We start from the raw sequence: 19205 nt of genomic DNA on the forward strand, positions 1-19205 counted from the left end.
TTAAACACTTGCGTTGATACAAGTAGCTATATATATCAATAGTACTGTCTTTATTGACGCACTCGAATCCTAAAATCGCCAACACACATCAGTGGAGAACAAACCTGCTATGTACCATGCCTTGCCTCTTGGGATAACGAAAACCTCTCGTTTATAAATTCCAATAAAACGAAAAAATATGAATATTTGTTACTCTCAACCTTTTTGGATGTAAAACTCATTATCAGAGGGTAACATTACTCTTGTATAATCACCTCCTTTCTATGTATGAGGCAGAACTCCGTTTTGCATGACAGTTATGACATGCGGGCTGCCAAAGGCTCATCGGACCATTACCGCAGTCAGCGCAATCCCAGATTGCATCATCCTCGTCTGTTTCACGAGCTTCCTTGAGCTGATTATCACGTTTTTGGTTCTTCAAAGCCTTGACTTGAAATTCTATTGCTGGGTTGAGTGAAATGCCAGAGTCGTGGGACGTCTGGGGTCTCTTGTCCGATCGGTCTCTTTTCTCGGCTGTTTTGAGCCATGGTCGACGCTGTAGACGTTGCTTTTCGGCAGCCAGCTCTCTGTCGATGGGTCTCGGTTGACAGTCGGTGCAGTCGTGAATGTCGGGCACATGCTGGGCGGATTCGTAGTAACAGATGATATGTTGCCAAGTATCACAATTCTCGCACAATACGGTGTTGCCGTCGTCGTCTAGGAATCCACAGATGCATTTGATCGGGAATTCATCACTATCCATATCGATAACGCCAGGCTTGATCTCAGAGTCTCCTATGGTTGCCTGGTCACTAGCCATTTCATCCGCCATGGCTTCGGCAGACAACGGTGCGTAGTCGGTGTCATCGACAAGCTGGTGTGGAAGAGTGTGCTGATCATGGCTACTTGAGTGGTGGTGTTTGACTGAAGAATTCTTTCCCTTGCCGATTTTGCTTTTGGTATTGTGTTTCGTTTTCTCCTTGAAAAAATCCGACATCGCGGCCTTGCGCACCTTAGTCATGTTTTCCTTCGATTTGAACGCTTCAGGCGTGGATTCTGTTACGAAAGTGAAGTTAGGGTGGCCATCATAGTGTGCAGATGCAACTCGGTTTTCTGATGTGTGTTGGATATATGGCCGTGGCGTGAAATCCACCTCGTCTGGTTCCATTTGCAAGGCACTAGAAAGTGCTGACTGAGTTTGACGAGCCGACCTTGTGATTGGCGACTGTCCCTCAATCTCTTCTCTGTCCTCACATCCGGAATCCGAGTTGAGTGATCCCTCACTCACGTGCTGTGCGGTTTCGAAGAGAGTTGGACCCATCTCCCGAGTGAGCACCCAGTCCGCTTGGGAGGGTGGCTGTCTATCCGAGAAGGTGTTAGCGATAACGGATTTTCTTCGCCCCTCCTGCAAAAGCTCCTGTGGTAGTGGGTATGTAGACCAGTCAACATCTTGAGTCTGTACACGAGTGATATATTCTGCCATCGTCTGCACTTCGGAGCCTGCGATGCCAGGGACGGCGTTGGCAGGATCAGTTGCACGTCGAACGTAATCGCGGATCGCAGGGGTCCACTCAACATTTTTCGCGTTGTCTAGCTTTAATGACTGGACTGTGTTGTGGGCGGGTGGCTGCGTTAGATCGACTTCGCTTTGAGATTTGTATGTGTAATCACCCTCAGACTCAGCATCCGACTCAACTTCACGTGGTAGAGCGGCAAGAGCGATATCTTCCATGTGTCTAGCAAAGTGAACGAGGAGAGCGCTCTTTCCGTTCTTCGTCGTTTCGAGGCATAAAGGACATTCAACGCTATTCCAGTCAGGTCCAAGCTTGTGGTCCAGCTCAAGATGATCACTCCATAACTGATGGTTGGCGAAGGGTGTTGCTCTGAAGGAACAGCTGGTGTAGAAACACGAATAAGGCTGGAGGTCGAGATATAGATGCTTCCTGCAAGGATTGAGTATGTATAATCAACGCTGACAGACTGACTTACCTCCACTCTCTGTTTGTTGTCGCTCGTATGCGCCTCCCGCAGGCATGGCACTCAAATGGCGACCCGTTTTTTGCTTCTGCTGGAAGTGATGGAATCTGAACTCTCTTCCCTCCAGTCACGCCCGTCATAAAAGAGATCACTGTCTCCGCATATGCCGAATTTGCGGGCGGAATCGAGGTACCAAGGCCAGAGTCCTGGAATTTAGACTTTGAATCAGCGATGCGTGACCTTTGTTCGTAATCATATGCGTGGACATTGTGTTCTCGTTCTTGTTGCATACGCTGATAGCGAGCCCAGCTGGTCTTTCCCAAGCAGTCTACCATTTCAAAGCTTGCGTTCGGATACTTGGCCAGGATGAGTTCGGCATGATATTCGTGCGCCGCTCGTTGCTCTACACGTAAAACACTGGGCTCGTCATCATGCTCAGGATCGATAGCCGGACATTCAAGAGCAGGACTGAGATCCACCAAGCAGTCTGTGTATGTCTTGATGTTTTCCACAAGTCTTGTAAACGCATTGGACCCGACTTCATCTCCCAACGTTTCCGAGTCGCTGTCGCTATCGCTGTCGTCATCACCATCACTTGTACCCTCGTCACCCGCTAAGAGCCACTTAGTTTGGTCGTGGATTTGTGCAGTGGTGACTTTCAAATGTGCAATGACGGTATCATCATCTCGAGATGGAACATGTTTATCGAGTGCTATTGGCCTTTAGTTAAAGACAACTCTGGCTTATCCAATCACATACCTTGTAGCAAAATCTTGCACATTGGGTTGATGATGGATAGCGTGGTACGCTGAAGGTTTCTGGACCGCTTCAAGATTCCATCCAACCTCCCGACCCATACCCCATGACCGTCTGCCCAAAGCTTCAGTATACAATGACACCGCCGAAGAATGTGCTGGTCGTGTTTTGGTGTTGAACTGGACTTCAAAGTCTGGATAAGACAAGACAACGAATCCAGACAAGCCCGTAAAAGTCGCGCGACAATCCCTGCCTCGTCTTCGATCTCTCTCGATGCATTCTCTTGCCATTGCTGGATTTTGTGTTCACTACCCAGAAGCGAGGCTGAGGATGAAGCTGTACTCATTGTCGTGTGATTGTCTCCCGTTCTAAATAGCTTTCACCAAAGGTTTGTAGCCAACTCTGCGCTGTAGGACGTGAGGAGCTGCTTAATAAATAGCAGGATCGAGAGAAGAGGTTGATACCGTATTTCATATGTATGGGAATGCAGGCGCTATGGAGGATGTTGTGGGATATGAGTTGGGGGCTGAGCCTACCGACATGTGGGGCTGTGCATGGGGTTGACACCAGGCTTCCTCTCATCCTCAGCCGCACCTCGTATATAGACAGCCTGATGGGCATCAACCTAGGATCGTATTCTCCACATCATGTCTGGGTTGGAGGTTGCTGGTCTCGTTTTTGGCGTGTGTAAGCAAGATCCCGGTACAAATACCATCTGAGATATTTATTAATCGTAACCACGTCTTTAGTGCCAATTCTCGTCGAAGCCGTGAAAGCATATTCGACAGCGTTGGACAGCTTCCATACGTTCCGCCATTACTCAGAAGAGGTCAAGCTCATTGCTCGTCGAATGAGAGTCTGCAATGGAGTCTTTTTGAATGAATGCCGCTTATTGCTACGTCTGGTCGAGGATGAGAAGGGGGCAGAGAACATGCTGGAGGACGAAGCAGATCAACGTTGGACAAGCAAGGAACTCAATGACAGACTGAACGTGGTACTCAAGGATAGCTTTCAGCTATGTTGTGATATAGTTGAAGAGACGAAAGACACGGTTGGAGGGATGAAAGAAGAGATGAAGAAGTTCGATGTCTTGTTTGAACGGAAGCAATCGGTTCGTGCACCGCGCTAGAGGCCGCCGCTCCACGCTCACAATTCATCACAGGGCGAATCGATCAGATCAACCATTAAACGTCTACGCGGAGCCATCAAGATTGTCTTTGACAAGTCTAAATATGAAAAGTCCTTGGTAAGTCTGCGAGACAGGAATGGCGACCTCAGCGCGCTTCGATCGCAGATTGGTACTTTTCAGCAACAAAACACGTCTACCACAGGCACATCTGTACGGCACAAACCTTTACCAGCACGCTTTCAATCCATACAAAATTCATCTCTGAAACTTCACGAAGCGCTGTGCAGCGCTTGGTGCTGTGACGACTCTGCGCATCGCGGACATTACGCCAAATTATGCCTCGAGGCCGAGGTGCAAACAGAAGTTCGTCTTGATCTTGCCATATCCTGCCATGGGGCCACTATTGACAACAGGTGGGTGTGTTGTTGATTTTTGAGAGATGATCACTGATTGTTTCCAGGCTGCCATGCGAGCCTCCAATTTGGCTCTATGTTCAGTCTATGAGCATGGCGAAAAAGGACTGCACCGAGAAAACGTCAAAGGTAATTACAGACTTCAAACAATCACTTCCGATGGAAATTTCCACCCCGTCTTCGTCCAATCACCTCAAGAAGAAGGCTTCCTCAGATCTCACGCAATCGACAACTACCAAGAAAAAGACAAAACGGGTACATTTTGGAAACATTGCAAACATTCCGGGACTCCCTACACAGGTTATCGTGACAGCCGTCGCACAACCAAAGACGTTTGAGTTTGACTTGTGCCAAGCAAAGAACCTCTGCAGCTACATCAAGCACAACTACCGAACGTGTGATAGCTCAATCACTAGGAACTGCGTTGGTTACCTAGAAACACCACAAATGTACAAGCACATGTTCTATGTCCAAGAAAAGAGGGTAGCCGACAAGGCTACCCCGAATACCGTTGACGACACTACGGTCTACACCATATCCGACATCATGAGGCACGAGCCGGATGATGTGCTCGAAGTTGAAGATCAACTGAAACTCGCTCATAAGACTGCACTCGCCATACTCCAATTCAACGACACGCCATGGCTGTCCGAACGGTGGCGACTCGGCGACGTGAGCTACTATGGAAATCGGCAAACCTTCGACCAGGCAGCACTGAAGACACTCCATCTCACTTCTCAAATCTCATCGCCAGGTCTGCCAAATACGGTACTCATGGACGGAGTAGAGAGCACTGAACATACAGTGAGTGATCAAGTCCGCTTTGGCATCAACAACACGACGCTCTTCTTTCTCGGTATCGCTCTCCTCGAAATTTCTCATTGGAAGCCGCTTGAGCAGAAGATGACGCCTAGGGATCTTGATAATGAGGTGTTTGCTGCACGGCGGCTTGCCTCTGGTCGAGCGCCTCTAGGGCCCGAGTACCAAAGAATTGCGGAAAAATGCCTGCAGTGCAATTTTGGATTCGGAACTAAACTCAACAACAAGAAGCTACAAGAAGCGGTATATAACGATGTTGTTTGCGAGCTTGAAGGGATGATCGAGAGGCTGGCTTTGTGAAGACACAATCCCTTTCTACTTCCGCCTCGACCAAGACTTCATCTCCAAGTAGATCCTGAACAGAAATCGAAAGCTGGAACTGCGTCCCAAAGATAAACATACAGCACCTGCAACCCATCCCTAGCGTTGAAGTTGAGGTTCGCAGGCATGATCGCAAGCTGGCTATAGGGACACCCAACTGGAACAACAAACGTGCCCGCCATACCGGCTTGTCCTCGTATCATCGTGTATCGATTTCCCGATAGTATCATCCGCGAATCCACCGGCGAAACGTATTGACATCTCTGTACAAGATCCCATTTCAGTAATCGAAGCCACTAGCATACCATGGCGAGCAAGCAAATCAACAACAAGTCCGATCATTCATCCTCATAGCGTGAGTGAGCGGGTTAAACCTAGATGATTCATGTATACACCGATCGCCCCCTCCGATCTAGACAACAAACCTAGCCGTGCGACCTTTTTGCAGCTCGTCAAGAGCTGCGTCAGGACCAGTACTCTTTACTCCAGAGACACAGTACCGTAGTCGTCCAGACGTGTCTCGGTTAGTGCGTGTACAGTGTTAGTCATCAAGACAATGTACATGCTTTTCCATCCCCTACGTATCGAAGTCTTTAGGACGTTTCAAGACCGGACTAGGTAGACATCCGGTATCGCTTTCCTAGAGTTGGTAGACATAAAAGTGTGTGACATCCTGGGGTATGAGAGTGAGGTGAGTGATATCCAAAATATACCGCCCTCAGATACTTCGATGACAGACATGTCATCTTCACTAGAAGCCATGTATGCAAAGACAAATAAACGTAGTAGTCTTTTCAACTAAGGCGAGTAAGATAATATCTCCCCATCTACTTGCCCCGGCCATCTCTACATACCCACTACCCACTCATCTTCCTACGTCCTAAACCCCTCCACCGCCCCCAAACCAAGCATTAAACGCCAAGATAATTCCAAGGTGTGCCATTTCATTCATCCTACCCACACACCGACCCGCCCATTTAAGCCCACAGCCCATCATTCAAGAGAAAAATAAAGAAAGGAAAAACATCAAACTCCAAAACTCGTCGCTAGTCTCACTCTGTTTCTCGGCAACTGAGCAGGAAACAGTGGGGGAGGAGGGGAACAGAATAGCAGAGCGCATAATGATGCTCTATAAGAACAGAAAGCCTGCCAAAAAGCATGTCCCAAGACTTATATACAGCGATGCAAACGCATAGAGAGAAACACAAGCCGTGATATACAAAAAGGGCGCCGTATATGTGTAGAATTGGATGATACCGACGCCGCTGCCGCCGCTGCCGCTGCCAAGATGCTCGACCCGATCGTATGTAGTCTAGTGGTTGCGGAGAGAAAGAGCGGGGGGACGAGCCATGTGGCAAAGAGTTGATCTTGGGTGTATCGGGAGACGTAGGCAGAGCGCCACATAAAGCATGACATTAGACTCCAACGCGCATGTTCCTTGAATACAATGCCTTCGAGAAGGGGTAAACCGGATCGGAATAAGGAAACGTCTATAATTAAGTCCATTTTACGGGTATCGTCGCTTTCCGTGTGGCCACGTGAGATATCGAATTGAAGAACAGGAACAAGACCAGCAGTTCCATTAGAGGAAAAAAGGGCACAAAAGGTACTTCTTAAGAGGGATTACTCTTTGCAGTCGTTCATAAACGAGTTTTGCGGCCAGTCATACCCAGTCGATGCCCTGTATCTAAATCAGCATTTGCGGAATTTTCAGATGTCTATCAACTTACCAGTCTGTAAGGTTGGGATTTGAATAAGCCTCCGGATGTTTTTTGATGTATTCGGTCGTGGGGTAATTTTCAGGATCGCATGTCATGATCTGGTTGTCCTCCGGCTGGTATATGCGAATATAATCAATTCGCATCGTAGCGGGCAGCAGAGTATTGTCAATTGTGTCGTGATCGATTGCCGCGAAACTGTTGGACATGCCGAAATTGGCAATAATCGACAAAGGCTCTTCGGGAATCACCCTCGTACCGATGTTGCCGTTGGCTCGCGTCGATTCTGCCTTCATAGTCCAGGTCTTTTCCTCCCCGACGTACCAAGTGATGAATCCTTCACTTCCGGTCTTGTACTCGAATGCGTACAGCTGATACTGGTTGCCATCATACCAATCGTTGTTCAAAGTGGTCAGAGCTGAGTTTGCTTGCTGGTAAGGTCCACCCTTATACGAGTTTAACATGGTGATTTGGTTGTCGTAAACCTCGGTATAGTCTACAACGCATTAGACAAGCAAAACCGCAAGGATGAAAGTACTCACCATAATCTGGCATATACCAAACATCGAAAGGAGCTGCCTGGAAAGACTGAGAAACTACGCCAACAGCGTTTGTTTCACCCGGTCCAAGGTATTGAACCGATCCTTCCAAAGCATCGATTTCCGGAGCACTCCGTGACTTGCCAGAGTTAGGGTGGTCCTCTCCCTTACATGTGCAAGATGGTAACTTCATTCCGGGAAGAAAACTGAGCCCGTCGTATGAGCTCTGATTTGGCGTAATGCCAACGTCACACTCATCGTGATAGCTGTAGGGCCAGAGACCGTCGGTTGAAGCAAGATAGCCGGGGCGAGCAAGGTTACCCATCGTCCAGAAACCCGGCCAAAAACCACTGACGTTGCCTTTGCCAGGCAGTGAGATGCTGGCCTCTAAATGCCCACCCTTGTAACACAATTTGTTCCACGATTGAATCATGCCAGATCGATACTGGAGGCCATGGTTTTGGTAATTGTCGAACTTGAGGTTGAGGGTACCATCCTGAGTATATGCCGCATCCGGATCGTACCACTGCTGGGTGTTAGCGGTGAAAGCTGCGACCTATCCCTTTTCCAAACTCACCTCCAAATCTTGCGTAGCGCCATACCAAATGTCGACAGCCTCGAAATAAGGATCGTCCCCATCGTAGAATGTACGTCCATCGGTATTGAACTCGTCGGAAAAGACTAGTACCTGCTTGGTGCCATCATATGATATTCGCGACATGGCACTTTCTGGCGTGTCAGGATCGATAAGTCCCGAGCGCAGATTCTTTAGCAGTGGCTCCGACTCCTTGCCTGATATACAGAGGGGGTTGTTGGTACATGGCCCAACTTCAGGCGTTGTCAGTTTGTCGACAAAAGTGCTACACCACAGTCAGTACAGTCAGGAGTCTGGAAGAGGCGATACCTACAGCACAGGATAACCTATGAACAGCATGATGATACCAAGACCGAGAAACGCTAGACCACCCACGTTGGCGAGACCTCTTTTGTTCCACATATCGCAACCTGGCTGCTCCTTATCGTTTGGGTCTGGGTTGTGTAGGTAGTCGTCCTTCTCGACATCCTCGGGGTACAGCAACAGGCCTGACGACGGCAGGATGTTGAACTTCTCCGACACTGTCTGTGTGTTCAAGTCATCGTCGCTCCCTGCGCGTGAGGGCGCTCGTGAGTCGTCGAAAGGCGAGGCAAAGGGCCCTCTCGACATGTCTGAGCTCCAACTTGTGCGCCGCGACGACATGGCGGAAGGCGACTCCGACTCGTCCTTGTACATGCGTGGCCTCATCTTCCTTGGCGGCAGCAGCATCTCTGCCGACTCTGCGACGCCTCCATTTGTGTAAACCGAGGGCACTCCACGGAGGCCAGAGCCTGCAGTGCCAGGGCGGGTTGATTGTGTTAATGAGCGCGCCGACGTTGTGCGTGCGGTGCCGGGTCGTACTTGGGGCGCCGAGTTGTCGTCGGTGGTTACCTCGTGGGTGCCTGAGTTGAGGCGTAAATGTGGAGTGCCTTCCCCTCTGGGCGACTGCGGCGACAACATGTTAAGTGAGCGTATGGGGTGAGGGTGCTATCGGGCGTGTCTGCGATGGGCGTGCCAGAGCGAAGGGGTGCTTGTGGTAAACGGCTGTGGTGGAATGGTGCGGCTCGCAATTCGCAGTCGATAGGCGAAAGGCTGCTCGGTATCGCTGCTGGTGTGGAGAAGCAGGAGAGAAACGTTGCGGGAAAAGAAAGCGGATCGAGGCTCCAGGAAGGTGAATCGCTCCTTTGCCCCAACAATACCGGGATGTCCAGTTGGCAGGATCGGAGCTGGCCAGGAACGCGCGCTAATACCGACTTGGCACTTGTGACGTGCGTCGGAGCCAGAGAACGAGGAAGTCGCCGCACGGCGTGCTGAGAGCTGGCTGGGGGCTGCGCAGGTGCAGAAGATGTCGCAACGCAGTCCGAGTCGAGGCCAGGGTGGTGCACAAGCAGCGTGTGAGAACGTGAGCGCGAACGACCAGATGGCTGCTGGCGAGCGAACGTGTGCGTGCAGCAACTCGAGCACGGGAAGGTGGCGCGCCGGGATATGCAGATCTATCTTTCTCGAAGCACGCATGTCCCCAGGGGCAAGCCAATCGAGCACGATAAGCGCCTGTGCGGCGACGCTTCCCAGCACTGGTGCGCTAAAGAACACAGCCTTGCTAAAATTACCCTGGCTAAATGTTTGCCGTGGCCAGAAGGTCGCCTCAACAGCCAATTCAACGACGAGTTTCAATATTGCCGTAGCCAGCCTCCTATAGTGGAGCCTGCCGCCTGCCAACGACGTTGGAGACATGGCACCCGGCGGGCTATCAGCTGCTGCAGACACACCTGCACAGCCTTCTCCTCGCCCACTCGCAAAATCACGATCATCGTGTCTTGCGCAGTGCTGCTTCGTCAGCCCCGTGCAGCTGCGGGTACGTGTTTCTACGGAAACGAATGCAGAGTACTCTACTACAGCGGACCCACTGTACTGTACATAGTAGCAAGTGGCTCCCCATATCTACCGTACACACCGCAACGATCATCGTCATAGATTGATCCTCGTTCATGCGTACGGGACAATTGCGCAAATTGGCCAGGTTTCGTTTTGCCGGTGACGCGTCGCACCACATATCATGGATTACCCTGCCCGACGACTCGAACACGCGAGCCCTCTATCTTCGAGTGTGTGTCTATTCATGTCATGTGTTTAACAAATAGTCGGAGCCGAGCGTGGCGTTCGACTCGGACGCTCCTCGATTCCAGTTTGTCGCCATCGTCGTATTGCTGCGGAGCGCCGGAAACTATGGGAGATCTGCGTAAGCACTTGGCCCGTTCGTGACCGTTCGTGAGCCCCGTCCACGATATCATGGTGTGCCAGACGTCATCAGCGGAAAACACCACAGTCTGTACATCTCGGCATCCGACCACAAGTTGTGTTCAAAACATAGTGCTTGTATCGTCCCACAAAAGACCCGTGTGTACAATGTGCATGATGTCCACCAACCGTTTCACACTTTGACAGCCGCCCCACTCTACTCTAATTGACAAGGACAGCGATCAGACGGAGCGTTTAATGCTTGGCTAGACAAAGCTCAGTGCTGTAAGAGATGAGATGCAACCTATCAGCATAATGTAACCTTCCTCTGTTAGGTGAGATCAGCTCCTTCATCTGGGACTGAACCACATCAAAGAGAATCTGACCCCAAACACGTTTCCCACGCGTCGAAAGTCATACCAGCCATTTCGTCTACAAACCATGGTACCGACCTCGTATCTCCATGAACTTGCGTACCCTCACGACTCGACGCTCAACGCCTTGAAGCCCACAATCTTCCCCTCCTTCCCATCAACAGCAACAACCCAATACTCGCTCCTCGTCCCATCAATCCCCACCCTAAAAACCTTGACCTCCCCACCCGCCGCCTTCTTCACCGCATCAACAACAGTCTTATACTGTGTCTCAAACCCCTTGGGCGTGACTTGCTCAACCTCCCTCTCGCCCCCAAGCACCTTCTTCAGATCATCTAAACATGCACATGTCAGCCCCCTCTCATCCCTCCATGTACTCATCCTTGAACGTACCTGCAGAAACACTGCTCCCCTCATACTTCAGCGCAACAGGCTCAAACGGCTCATCCGCATCGCTGACATAGTACTCCTCCACCCCCTCCAACACCTGCGGCACCGCCGTATTCACACTCTTAGTGCCGTACGTCTTCTTCCCTCCACTCTGCTGCTCCACAGGCGCAGAGTCCTGATTTGCCTTCTCGAGAAACGCAGCGTAATCGGCGTCAGACGACATCGTGCGTATAGTTATTCGTGTGTAGAAACTCGAAGTATGTGTGCGGTGGGCTGGTGTGGAAACACGCGTTCGCAGTGCTGTCGAAAAGTGCAGATTTCTGCAGCTGGGGCGTTCTTTATCCTGGTGGAAGGGAAAGGCTCGTGGTAGCGCTCGTGATCTGTGGTTTCGTAACGGTAGCAAGGCGCGTGATGAGTGTTGTGGAAGCTTGATCATGGTTTCGCGCGGTTGCCCGATGACGCAACGGGCGAGAGCTGCAGGGCAGGTGCGATGGTGGGCGGCCTGGTGGGGAGCTCTAGTCTCACCCCCACCAAAGACCCCAGAGACCAAGGATCAGGAAGCAAAACATCAGATGTTTCTTTGCTCGTCGTTTCGCTTCACGAGATTCACACATATTTAGAACACAGGAAGGATTGATATTCAATCAAGTTGCTATTTCATTCTTGGAAACAAACGCAAAGAAACACGTACCTGCCGCAATAGACAACAGGCAACGATCATGAGCCAATCTGCACCACTATGGCAATCGCCTACCCTGCTAAACCGCTTTTCAAATTCGGTGAATATCCGACATCAACCTCGCTTGACTTCTAGTCCAAATCGCTCGAATCATGAATGAAGATACCAACTGGTTTGAAAGCAAAATTACAGTTCAACGGAAAAGTGAGGACACGCCGGTCGTTCCTTCTCAAATGACAATCGTGCCGAACAGTCCTGTACCAACATTCGAACCCCACGTATGATGGATATACCATTGTGCAGCACAACACTAGGTTGGCCTTTTTAGAGCCCATCGCACCAACTCGACTCAGGACTTTTGCTCGACCGGGGTGGGCGCGTGAACCACTCCGTTAGTAGGATTCCGCGGGCTTTCGTGCTCGGGCTTTGCTGCGCTGACCTTGGCATCATCGCCCTCATCGTCGTAGTCCTCGTCAACGTCCATACGACGAGCTGCTGGCTCGTGATGCTCCTGGCGATCCTGTTTCGGCTTCGGTGTTTCTGTCATGCGAGGCAATGGCGGCGCAGGTCCCATCGACGGAAGCGACGGCGGGTGGTGAGCAGCCTCGGATGGATGATATCCGTCGTTGAATCTTCGAGGATCAGGAGCATCTTGAGGGCTATGACGAGGCACTTGCGGAGATGACATTCGGTGTGGAGGAGTCGGGCGACGGCTGTGCGACTCCTCAAGCTTCTGACGCTTCTCGTCGTTACTTGGTGCCTTGATGCTCATGTGGTCATTTCCTTCCCATTCCCGAATTCGTTTCGGGGGTGCGGTTGGCGGGCGGTCGTCGCGGTCTCGTGCAGCTGCTTCAGCTGCGGCCAGGGCAGATGCTGGTGGAGGAGCGCCGCTAGCGATGCCACTGCTAGCAGAAGGGTCAGGGTGATGCTGGTATGGTCCTTGGTATGCATTGCGCGGAGACCCTGCGCGGTTCTCTACGATGGGACGGACTTCCGGTGGTGGACTGCTGGGACGTCCGTAGGGCGGCATGGGTCCTTGACCAAGTCCGTGGCCGGGCGGGCCCTGCAGCGCGGTAGGAGGAGGTGGCGGTGGAGGTGGCACACTACCCGCATGAGGACCGTAATTCGGGTTCGAGATACGATTAGGTTGCGATGGCTGCTGAACTTGATGATGAGGAGGCTGCGGCTGAGCATGAGGCATTTGCGGAGTGAGCTGAGACGGTTGAGGGTGGTAGGGGCTGGGGACGACGTGATGCGTTTTGGGAGAAGGCGACATGCCACGACGCATGGATCCAGGACCTTGGGGAGGAGGGCCAACGGGACCAGACGGGCCAGGGCCGTTAGTGGAAGGTCGCTGAGGCTCAGGATACGATCTCTGAGGCTCCTGTCTTGGGCTCACTGGTCGCTGGGGAACATGTTGAGCAGGTGGTCGAACACCCTCGCGCTGTTCGTAAGGGTTCAACTGCTGCGGTGGAAGCCCAGGGTCGCGAATCTGAGCCAAAGGTCGATCCCAACCGGGGGCTCCCAATGCAGGCGGAGCAGGTCCCTGAGGAGGCTGCTGAGGTTGAGGAGCACCCCATTGGGGAGCAGCAGGCCCGTGAACGGAAGCAGGTTGGTAAGCCTGGGGGTGTACATCCTGAGGAATAGGAGCATGGCCCTGGTTGGGCGCGCCTGCTGAGGCTTGGCCATTTTGCAGGAGCTGCAGGCGAGCCTTGATGTGTACGTTGGATGGATCGAGGTCTGCAGCACGCTGGTATGCGTCCAGTGCATCGGCTGTCTGGTTGTTGCACGACTCGTACTATGGCAATGGTCAGAGACGTTTATTCGCAGGGATTGTTGATGACGACTTACCAAAGTACCAAGATCGTACCAAACCTCGGAAATGTTGGGGTTCAATCGAATGGCTCGTGAGTAAGCATCGAGCGCATCACGATATTGGTTGATCTGGTAGTAAAGCACACCAATGCTGCACCAGAACGTTGGGTTTCTGCCATCGCGATACACGGCTTGTTGATACGCCTCGTATGCCTTGGGGTACTTTTGTTGGGACATGTAGCAACGACCCAGCAGGTACCAGCTCTGTGCATCGTTTTGGTCTGTTTCAAGGAGTCAGAAACACGCGCATGATTAGAGGGGACATATGAGACTAACCCGAAGCGACCGATTTCTCGAGATACTCGATGGCCTGTTCTTGGCTGGCATAGTTGGTGCTCTGCTGGTGGTGTAACCAACCAAGCTGCTGGAGGACTTTAGCGTGGTTCGGGTCGCGCTCGAGAACCCGGCGATAGGCGCCCTTGGCAGCCTCGAACTCTTTCTGCTGCTCGTAGACGTGGCCTATCTGAAACCAGATGTCCTCCTCGGTCAATGGCCGAGGCGGGTTGGTAACAATGTACTTGAAGCACTGTTTCGACGTTAGCGACTCCTGCATACGATGATGGGAGTTGTACTTACGTCCAAACTCTGGTTGAATTTCTGTTGCTGCTTGTATATTATACCGAGACGGAAGTATATCTCGTTTGCCTTTTCAAAGTTGGGCTCCATGCGCATAACCTGCGAGAAGGCCTCTTCGGCATGCTCGAGAGATCCATAGCGGTCATAGAGGATGCCAATGCCATACCAGAGCTTGGGTTCCTAACGAGTGGTTAGTGAACTCGACATGCGAAAGTCGGCGAGTAGGGCCTACCTTGGGATCAGAAAGATGGTACAGTGCTTGCTGGTAGGCAGAGTAGGCCTGCTGCAAGTCGTCCATCATCAGATAGCAATGGCCAAGACTGCCCCAGACGTCGCCATTGGCAGGCTCAACTTTCAAGACGATGCGGAGGTATTCGACAGCTTGCGGGAAGGCGTCTTTGGTGCGCAAGATGCACGCAATGCCCTGCAGCGCGGGCACAGACCATTGGTTGTGCTTCAAGGCGTGCTGGTAGCATTCCATAGCACCATCCCAGTCATGCATCTGCTCTGACAATGAGCCTGGAGATGATTAGCGGGCCGCAGCAGGCTTCAACACGGTGAACAGATTACATACCCAGTTGGTTCCAGACGGCCTCGGTTAGTTGCGCAAGATACTGCGTCGATGTCTTTGGCTGGTTGGCGTGCGGCGGATGGCCGTTCGCTTGCGCATGAGCGAGATGCGATATGCCGTGATGTGGAGGCATGCCCGTCGTGGGTGAAGGCTGCTGGTGGCTCGCCATGGTGGCTACTGCAGATGGACACGCGCCTGGACAACAACGTCGCGACCGACGTCAACGGGACGGGTCACAGAAAGCAGGTCGGGACGAGATGCAAGGCGATGACGGTGTCGCCGGGCTGCTCGAGGTGTTAGCACGCGTGATCAAGGCGTGGTGGGCGTGGGAGGACATACAAGGAGTGCGAGTACGCGCCTGGCGAGCGTACCGCGCGGGAGCTGGTCGGGGTGCGGAGAGTCAGGCGCAGAGAACAACGGCAGCGCGCACACGAACACGGACGGGGCAGGCTGAGCACGAGTGGGCAGGACGAGGGACAATGCAGCAATGCTCGGTCAGCCCGGCGTTGGGGGGGGATGCAAGAGATGAAGGCTGATGCGAAGGGAGCGAGGGCTGCTGGGGGAGCTGAGGAAGTTGGCGGAAAGCAGAAGAGCAGAGGCGCACAGGAAGACTAGTATGGGCGTGGGATAGGGTTCCCAAGGTTGGCAAGGATGTCTGAAGTAGAGGGACGACTCGCTAAGCTGTGGGCCCACTAAGCCCTCTAGCGCCCAAGCCACAGAGAGCGTGCTTCCAAGCTTGCAGGATCCGTCACGGCAAATTGCGAGGCTCGCAGCAGCTCGCCCGGCGCGCCGTCTTCGCTCCTCGTCCGCCTTTGCTGTCGTTGAGCGCGCCTTCATTACCACCGCGCCTGCCCAGGCCGTGCTGGGTGAAACATGATGCTGCTCGGGACGTGATGAGCCTCGCCCTGTGCAGTCCAGATGCCGCAAGTGGTTTGGCGCGGGTCTGTCCGCGGTACCCAGTCCAGATGACGATTCGGCACCGTTCGACCCAAGTTCGTGTGTCGGTTCCGCTCTTCGGCTGGTTGGCTGTGACCACGCTTCCGCCTGGTGTCGATGAGGACAGGTAGTATCATGTAAAGAGTGATCACGCAAAGGACCCTCATGCAAGGCATCGTCACGGTCGCCAGTGCCAGTTCCAACCAGAGACCCTCTTCCGACGTGTACAATTCTTTGCTTTTCATATGTTCACTGACAGTGCACCACGGTCAATCTGCGCCAGGAGTGGCTGATCGTCTTGTTGCGGGGCTTCATTGACCACCTGCTGAGGATGCATCCCCAGCCACCACGCGGATCGTGTTGCGCTGCAGCCGACAAACAACACAATTGACTTACGACAAGGCAACCAGGAGCCCAGTGCATACATGTACGTATTGTGTCCGCAACAGGAAGAGCATGCAGCGATGCGCGCGACGACAAGCCCGTCACACAACAGCATCTAGACTGACAGATACGCTGGATGGTGCCGCCAGAATGCTGGCCTCGAACAAACGGCTCCTCGCAGCGTTGGACGGGATGCAAAAGGTGGTTGCCCCGAAGCGCACGACGAGACGAGCGAGCAGGGACGTAACGATTGACGAAGGGGACGGATCGCCAAGCCCCTTCTCTCCACAATCAATCTTCGCCTCGCTCAAGCTTTCGGTAGTCGCCTTGGTATGCATCACATCGTCCCTCCGCTCCCGTCGCCGGCAAAAAAGCTCGTGTCACACCCAACCAACCCTGCCGCCTGCACTCTGACAAGAGCCTGCTGTCTGCTGGCGCACGAGCGTGTAGCCGGGGTGTGTGCGGCCAGGTCGACATTGCATTGCGACGTACCTGGTCCTTGGCTTGGTCCTTTGTCAGCCCCTTTGGTGCATGATTACGCAAAGCCACCTTAGCCGTCCTGCAGCCACCGTGAACGAGGATGTGACGAGAGGCGCATCTGTCGATGCTCTTTCCGGGACTTGGCGTCCTCGGAGCACTGTGACCGGAAAAAGATGTTGCGCCGCCACTAGAACCCGTGGACCGGCCTCCCAGTTCTGGGCGTGCGCCGGGTCCACGTGAAACCTTACGGAAGCTGGTCCACTGGTCCACCGCCACAGACTGTGGAGTGGATCCATCCAGGGGACTGCGCGTCATTCACCCACCCGGAAGCGAGCCGGGCCAAAAACAAACTGAGCAAGACGAAAAGGGAAGGTCCCGTATATATACTTCCATCGAGGACTGGCAATGAGGCTCTTGAATTTGTGCCGCTGGTGGCGTTTGTTCTCCAAGTGCGGCAGCTCACCGACAACTGATCAGGTGGTAGCTGTCACTAACCGGCAGTCTGCATGAGCCGAAACGCGCCAGCATTCCGTTTCATCGTGTTCTAACAGCCCTACAGCGCTGAACCCCGGAGTGGTCAGATGGATCTATATCTAACACGGTCCGCGTTGTTGCTTCAGCATCACTGTAGTCCTTCTCAACTTCTTGGAATTATAAACTACTCTTCGAGATGCTAGCCGACTGACTAGATATGCAGTATGGCGAATACACAATGCGCAGTCTATAAAAGTGACAAAACAGAGCAGAACTTCTAATTAACGGGGGAACAACCACAAGACGGGCCAAACTTTAATGGATGAGACACGTTCGTCGTATCGTCCATGTAGCCACATCCGGCTTGTGCAACTCATCAAGCCTTGACCATTGAAGCTCTACCAAGCGCGTTGCCAAATTTGGCGTTTCTTGTACAGCCAAGCCAGCCTTCGTATCTCTACGGACAAACAAACACTCACGCGCCAGCCCAAGATGGAACACGGAAACCGTTCCTACTCTACGTCTTGTACGTGCGAGACATGGTCGCACGAGTCACCTACCACAGTACAACCCTGATTGTGTTTGAGATCTACATTCCTATCCGCATATTACGCCTTGGTAGATGGCTGGGCGCAACCACACACGCATCCGAATGTCACACAACGTCTGGATGCCTGTGCTCACTTGCATAGACTGTCGATTTCATAGCCAACGGCGCAGTATTTACTCCGAGAAACATCGAGTTCGCTACTACTCACTGCAAACCACGTACGTTTCGCCCTGTCCGCGATCTGCATACCTAGGTGTTGCTTGGCTTGTTGCTTCTTCCTTTCCGCAAACCCCTCGGAGAGTCCACATCTGCAGGCCGCTAGGTAGATATTGTTGTCGATCGGCCCTCCGCGTGGGTTGACGTAATGAGCAAGGCGTCGTCGTGGACAATTCGCTATCAGGGCGTTGAGTGACAGGTTGTGCATGACGCCGTGAGAGAGATTTGTGCCTCTTTAATGATCCCCGGCAAGGTTTCCTAGGGGTATGTGCGGAACACAAGCATTGCGATAATGGAAAAAACGCTGGGTATACATACTGTGGTACCCGGCATAAGTAGTGTACAGTGGGGACAGTGGTCTGTGTGCTCGCCAACAGTAAAATTACGGCGGGAGCAGAAGCGCGAGTTCCTCGACTGGCTGCAAGGCCTGTACTGGTCTGTGTTTGTAACCCTGTAAGCCACTACGCCACAGTCTCCACTGTACACTACTTATGCCGGGTACCACAGTATATTTGCTTGTCGATCCTCCTTCCCAGCAAACATTTGCTGGGTCGGGGGCCAGATTCGCAACCACGCGTTCTACCTACTTAGACATCGTCGTCGAGAAAAGACGCAATTTTCCCTTTTTTGCTTCACGGATCCCTCAATTTCGCTACCCATCGCTCCTCGACATGACATGCCGGCGTGTTTCCTCTCTCTTCGCAATACCTACTCGCGTCCCGCGGGTAGGTACGTGCGGGGTGCGTACTAAAAGTGGACCAGACCACGTCTGCGTCTGCATCCGGGATGTCCCTCCCGACTGTTGAAATGGCTGCACGGCTGCACACCTAATTTGATGACCAAGGCTGCATGCAGCCTGGATGGGGGGAAGGGGGGGGGGTTAGAGGAAGGAAAATCATCGCTTGCTGGCAGGTCGGAGCATGGGCGGCACACCGTTGGCTCCTGCCTTCCTCTCCGGGACGCATGCATGCTGCTTACCTGCAGCTAGGCATCCAGCAGTGCGGATTTGCTCAGGAGTCGGCTTGTATCTAGCTCTTTTCCCCTAGATGCGTGTCTACAAATAACGCTTTTTATGGAGTGTTACCCACTTGGATCTGTTACTCCACACTCTCGTTCATGTCTGCTCTTAAGCATCGTCTCGGTGTTGTTCGGATCTCCACGCGCCCAGTAGGATGCACAGCAGATGTACCTTTTTGAATGTATCTCGGCGGAATAATAAAAAACAAATGCATATCTT

General features: G+C 52.6%; 8 protein-coding genes across 8 annotated transcripts; 3 read left to right on the forward strand and 5 right to left on the reverse strand.

The window, feature by feature from the left end:
* Window positions 1-250: 250 nt before the first annotated feature.
* P153DRAFT_384331 (uncharacterized protein) lies at window positions 251-3058 on the reverse strand (the record flags this gene model as incomplete). The annotated part of the gene is made up of 3 exons (XM_033670329.1): window positions 251-1922; window positions 1969-2668; window positions 2716-3058. The coding sequence occupies 3 exons, from the start codon at window positions 3056-3058 to the stop codon at window positions 251-253; spliced, it is 2715 nt and encodes a 904-aa protein (XP_033525504.1).
* Window positions 3059-3359: 301 nt separating this feature from the next.
* Window positions 3360-5373, forward strand: P153DRAFT_355895 (uncharacterized protein; the record flags this gene model as incomplete). The annotated part of the gene is made up of 4 exons (XM_033666604.1): window positions 3360-3399; window positions 3462-3823; window positions 3875-4254; window positions 4302-5373. 4 exons carry the CDS (start codon window positions 3360-3362, stop codon window positions 5371-5373), a joined length of 1854 nt encoding a protein of 617 aa, XP_033525505.1.
* A 1644-nt stretch (window positions 5374-7017) lies between these two features.
* On the reverse strand, window positions 7018-9185 carry P153DRAFT_374900 (glycoside hydrolase family 16 protein; the record flags this gene model as incomplete). The annotated part of the gene is made up of 5 exons (XM_033669547.1): window positions 7018-7075; window positions 7125-7608; window positions 7655-8177; window positions 8229-8511; window positions 8560-9185. The coding sequence occupies 5 exons, from the start codon at window positions 9183-9185 to the stop codon at window positions 7018-7020; spliced, it is 1974 nt and encodes a 657-aa protein (XP_033525506.1).
* Window positions 9186-9212: 27 nt separating this feature from the next.
* On the reverse strand, window positions 9213-9959 carry P153DRAFT_384334 (uncharacterized protein; the record flags this gene model as incomplete). The annotated part of the gene is made up of 1 exon (XM_033670330.1): window positions 9213-9959. One exon carries the CDS (start codon window positions 9957-9959, stop codon window positions 9213-9215), a length of 747 nt encoding a protein of 248 aa, XP_033525507.1.
* A 662-nt stretch (window positions 9960-10621) lies between these two features.
* P153DRAFT_365722 (uncharacterized protein) lies at window positions 10622-11725 on the reverse strand. The gene is made up of 2 exons (XM_033667880.1): window positions 11231-11725; window positions 10622-11172 (listed from the first exon to the last, which is right to left on the reverse strand). Exons 1-2 carry the CDS (start codon window positions 11448-11450, stop codon window positions 10943-10945), a joined length of 450 nt encoding a protein of 149 aa, XP_033525508.1. The 5' UTR covers window positions 11451-11725; the 3' UTR covers window positions 10622-10942.
* Window positions 11726-11853: 128 nt separating this feature from the next.
* Window positions 11854-15493, reverse strand: P153DRAFT_430363 (TPR-like protein). The gene is made up of 7 exons (XM_033672833.1): window positions 15268-15493; window positions 14932-15212; window positions 14590-14876; window positions 14358-14537; window positions 14058-14307; window positions 13758-14002; window positions 11854-13704 (listed from the first exon to the last, which is right to left on the reverse strand). Exons 2-7 carry the CDS (start codon window positions 15095-15097, stop codon window positions 12256-12258), a joined length of 2577 nt encoding a protein of 858 aa, XP_033525509.1. The 5' UTR covers window positions 15098-15212; window positions 15268-15493; the 3' UTR covers window positions 11854-12255.
* On the forward strand, window positions 15186-15805 carry P153DRAFT_384337 (uncharacterized protein; the record flags this gene model as incomplete). The annotated part of the gene is made up of 3 exons (XM_033670331.1): window positions 15186-15422; window positions 15472-15542; window positions 15634-15805. 3 exons carry the CDS (start codon window positions 15186-15188, stop codon window positions 15803-15805), a joined length of 480 nt encoding a protein of 159 aa, XP_033525510.1.
* Window positions 15806-16398: 593 nt separating this feature from the next.
* On the forward strand, window positions 16399-17201 carry P153DRAFT_430364 (uncharacterized protein; the record flags this gene model as incomplete). The annotated part of the gene is made up of 2 exons (XM_033672834.1): window positions 16399-16578; window positions 16920-17201. The coding sequence occupies 2 exons, from the start codon at window positions 16399-16401 to the stop codon at window positions 17199-17201; spliced, it is 462 nt and encodes a 153-aa protein (XP_033525511.1).
* Between the last annotated feature and the right edge of the window lie 2004 nt (window positions 17202-19205).

The sequence above is a fragment of the Dothidotthia symphoricarpi genome (assembly GCF_010015815.1).
Source record: "Dothidotthia symphoricarpi CBS 119687 unplaced genomic scaffold P153scaffold_7, whole genome shotgun sequence".
NCBI lineage: Eukaryota > Fungi > Ascomycota > Dothideomycetes > Pleosporales > Dothidotthiaceae > Dothidotthia > Dothidotthia symphoricarpi.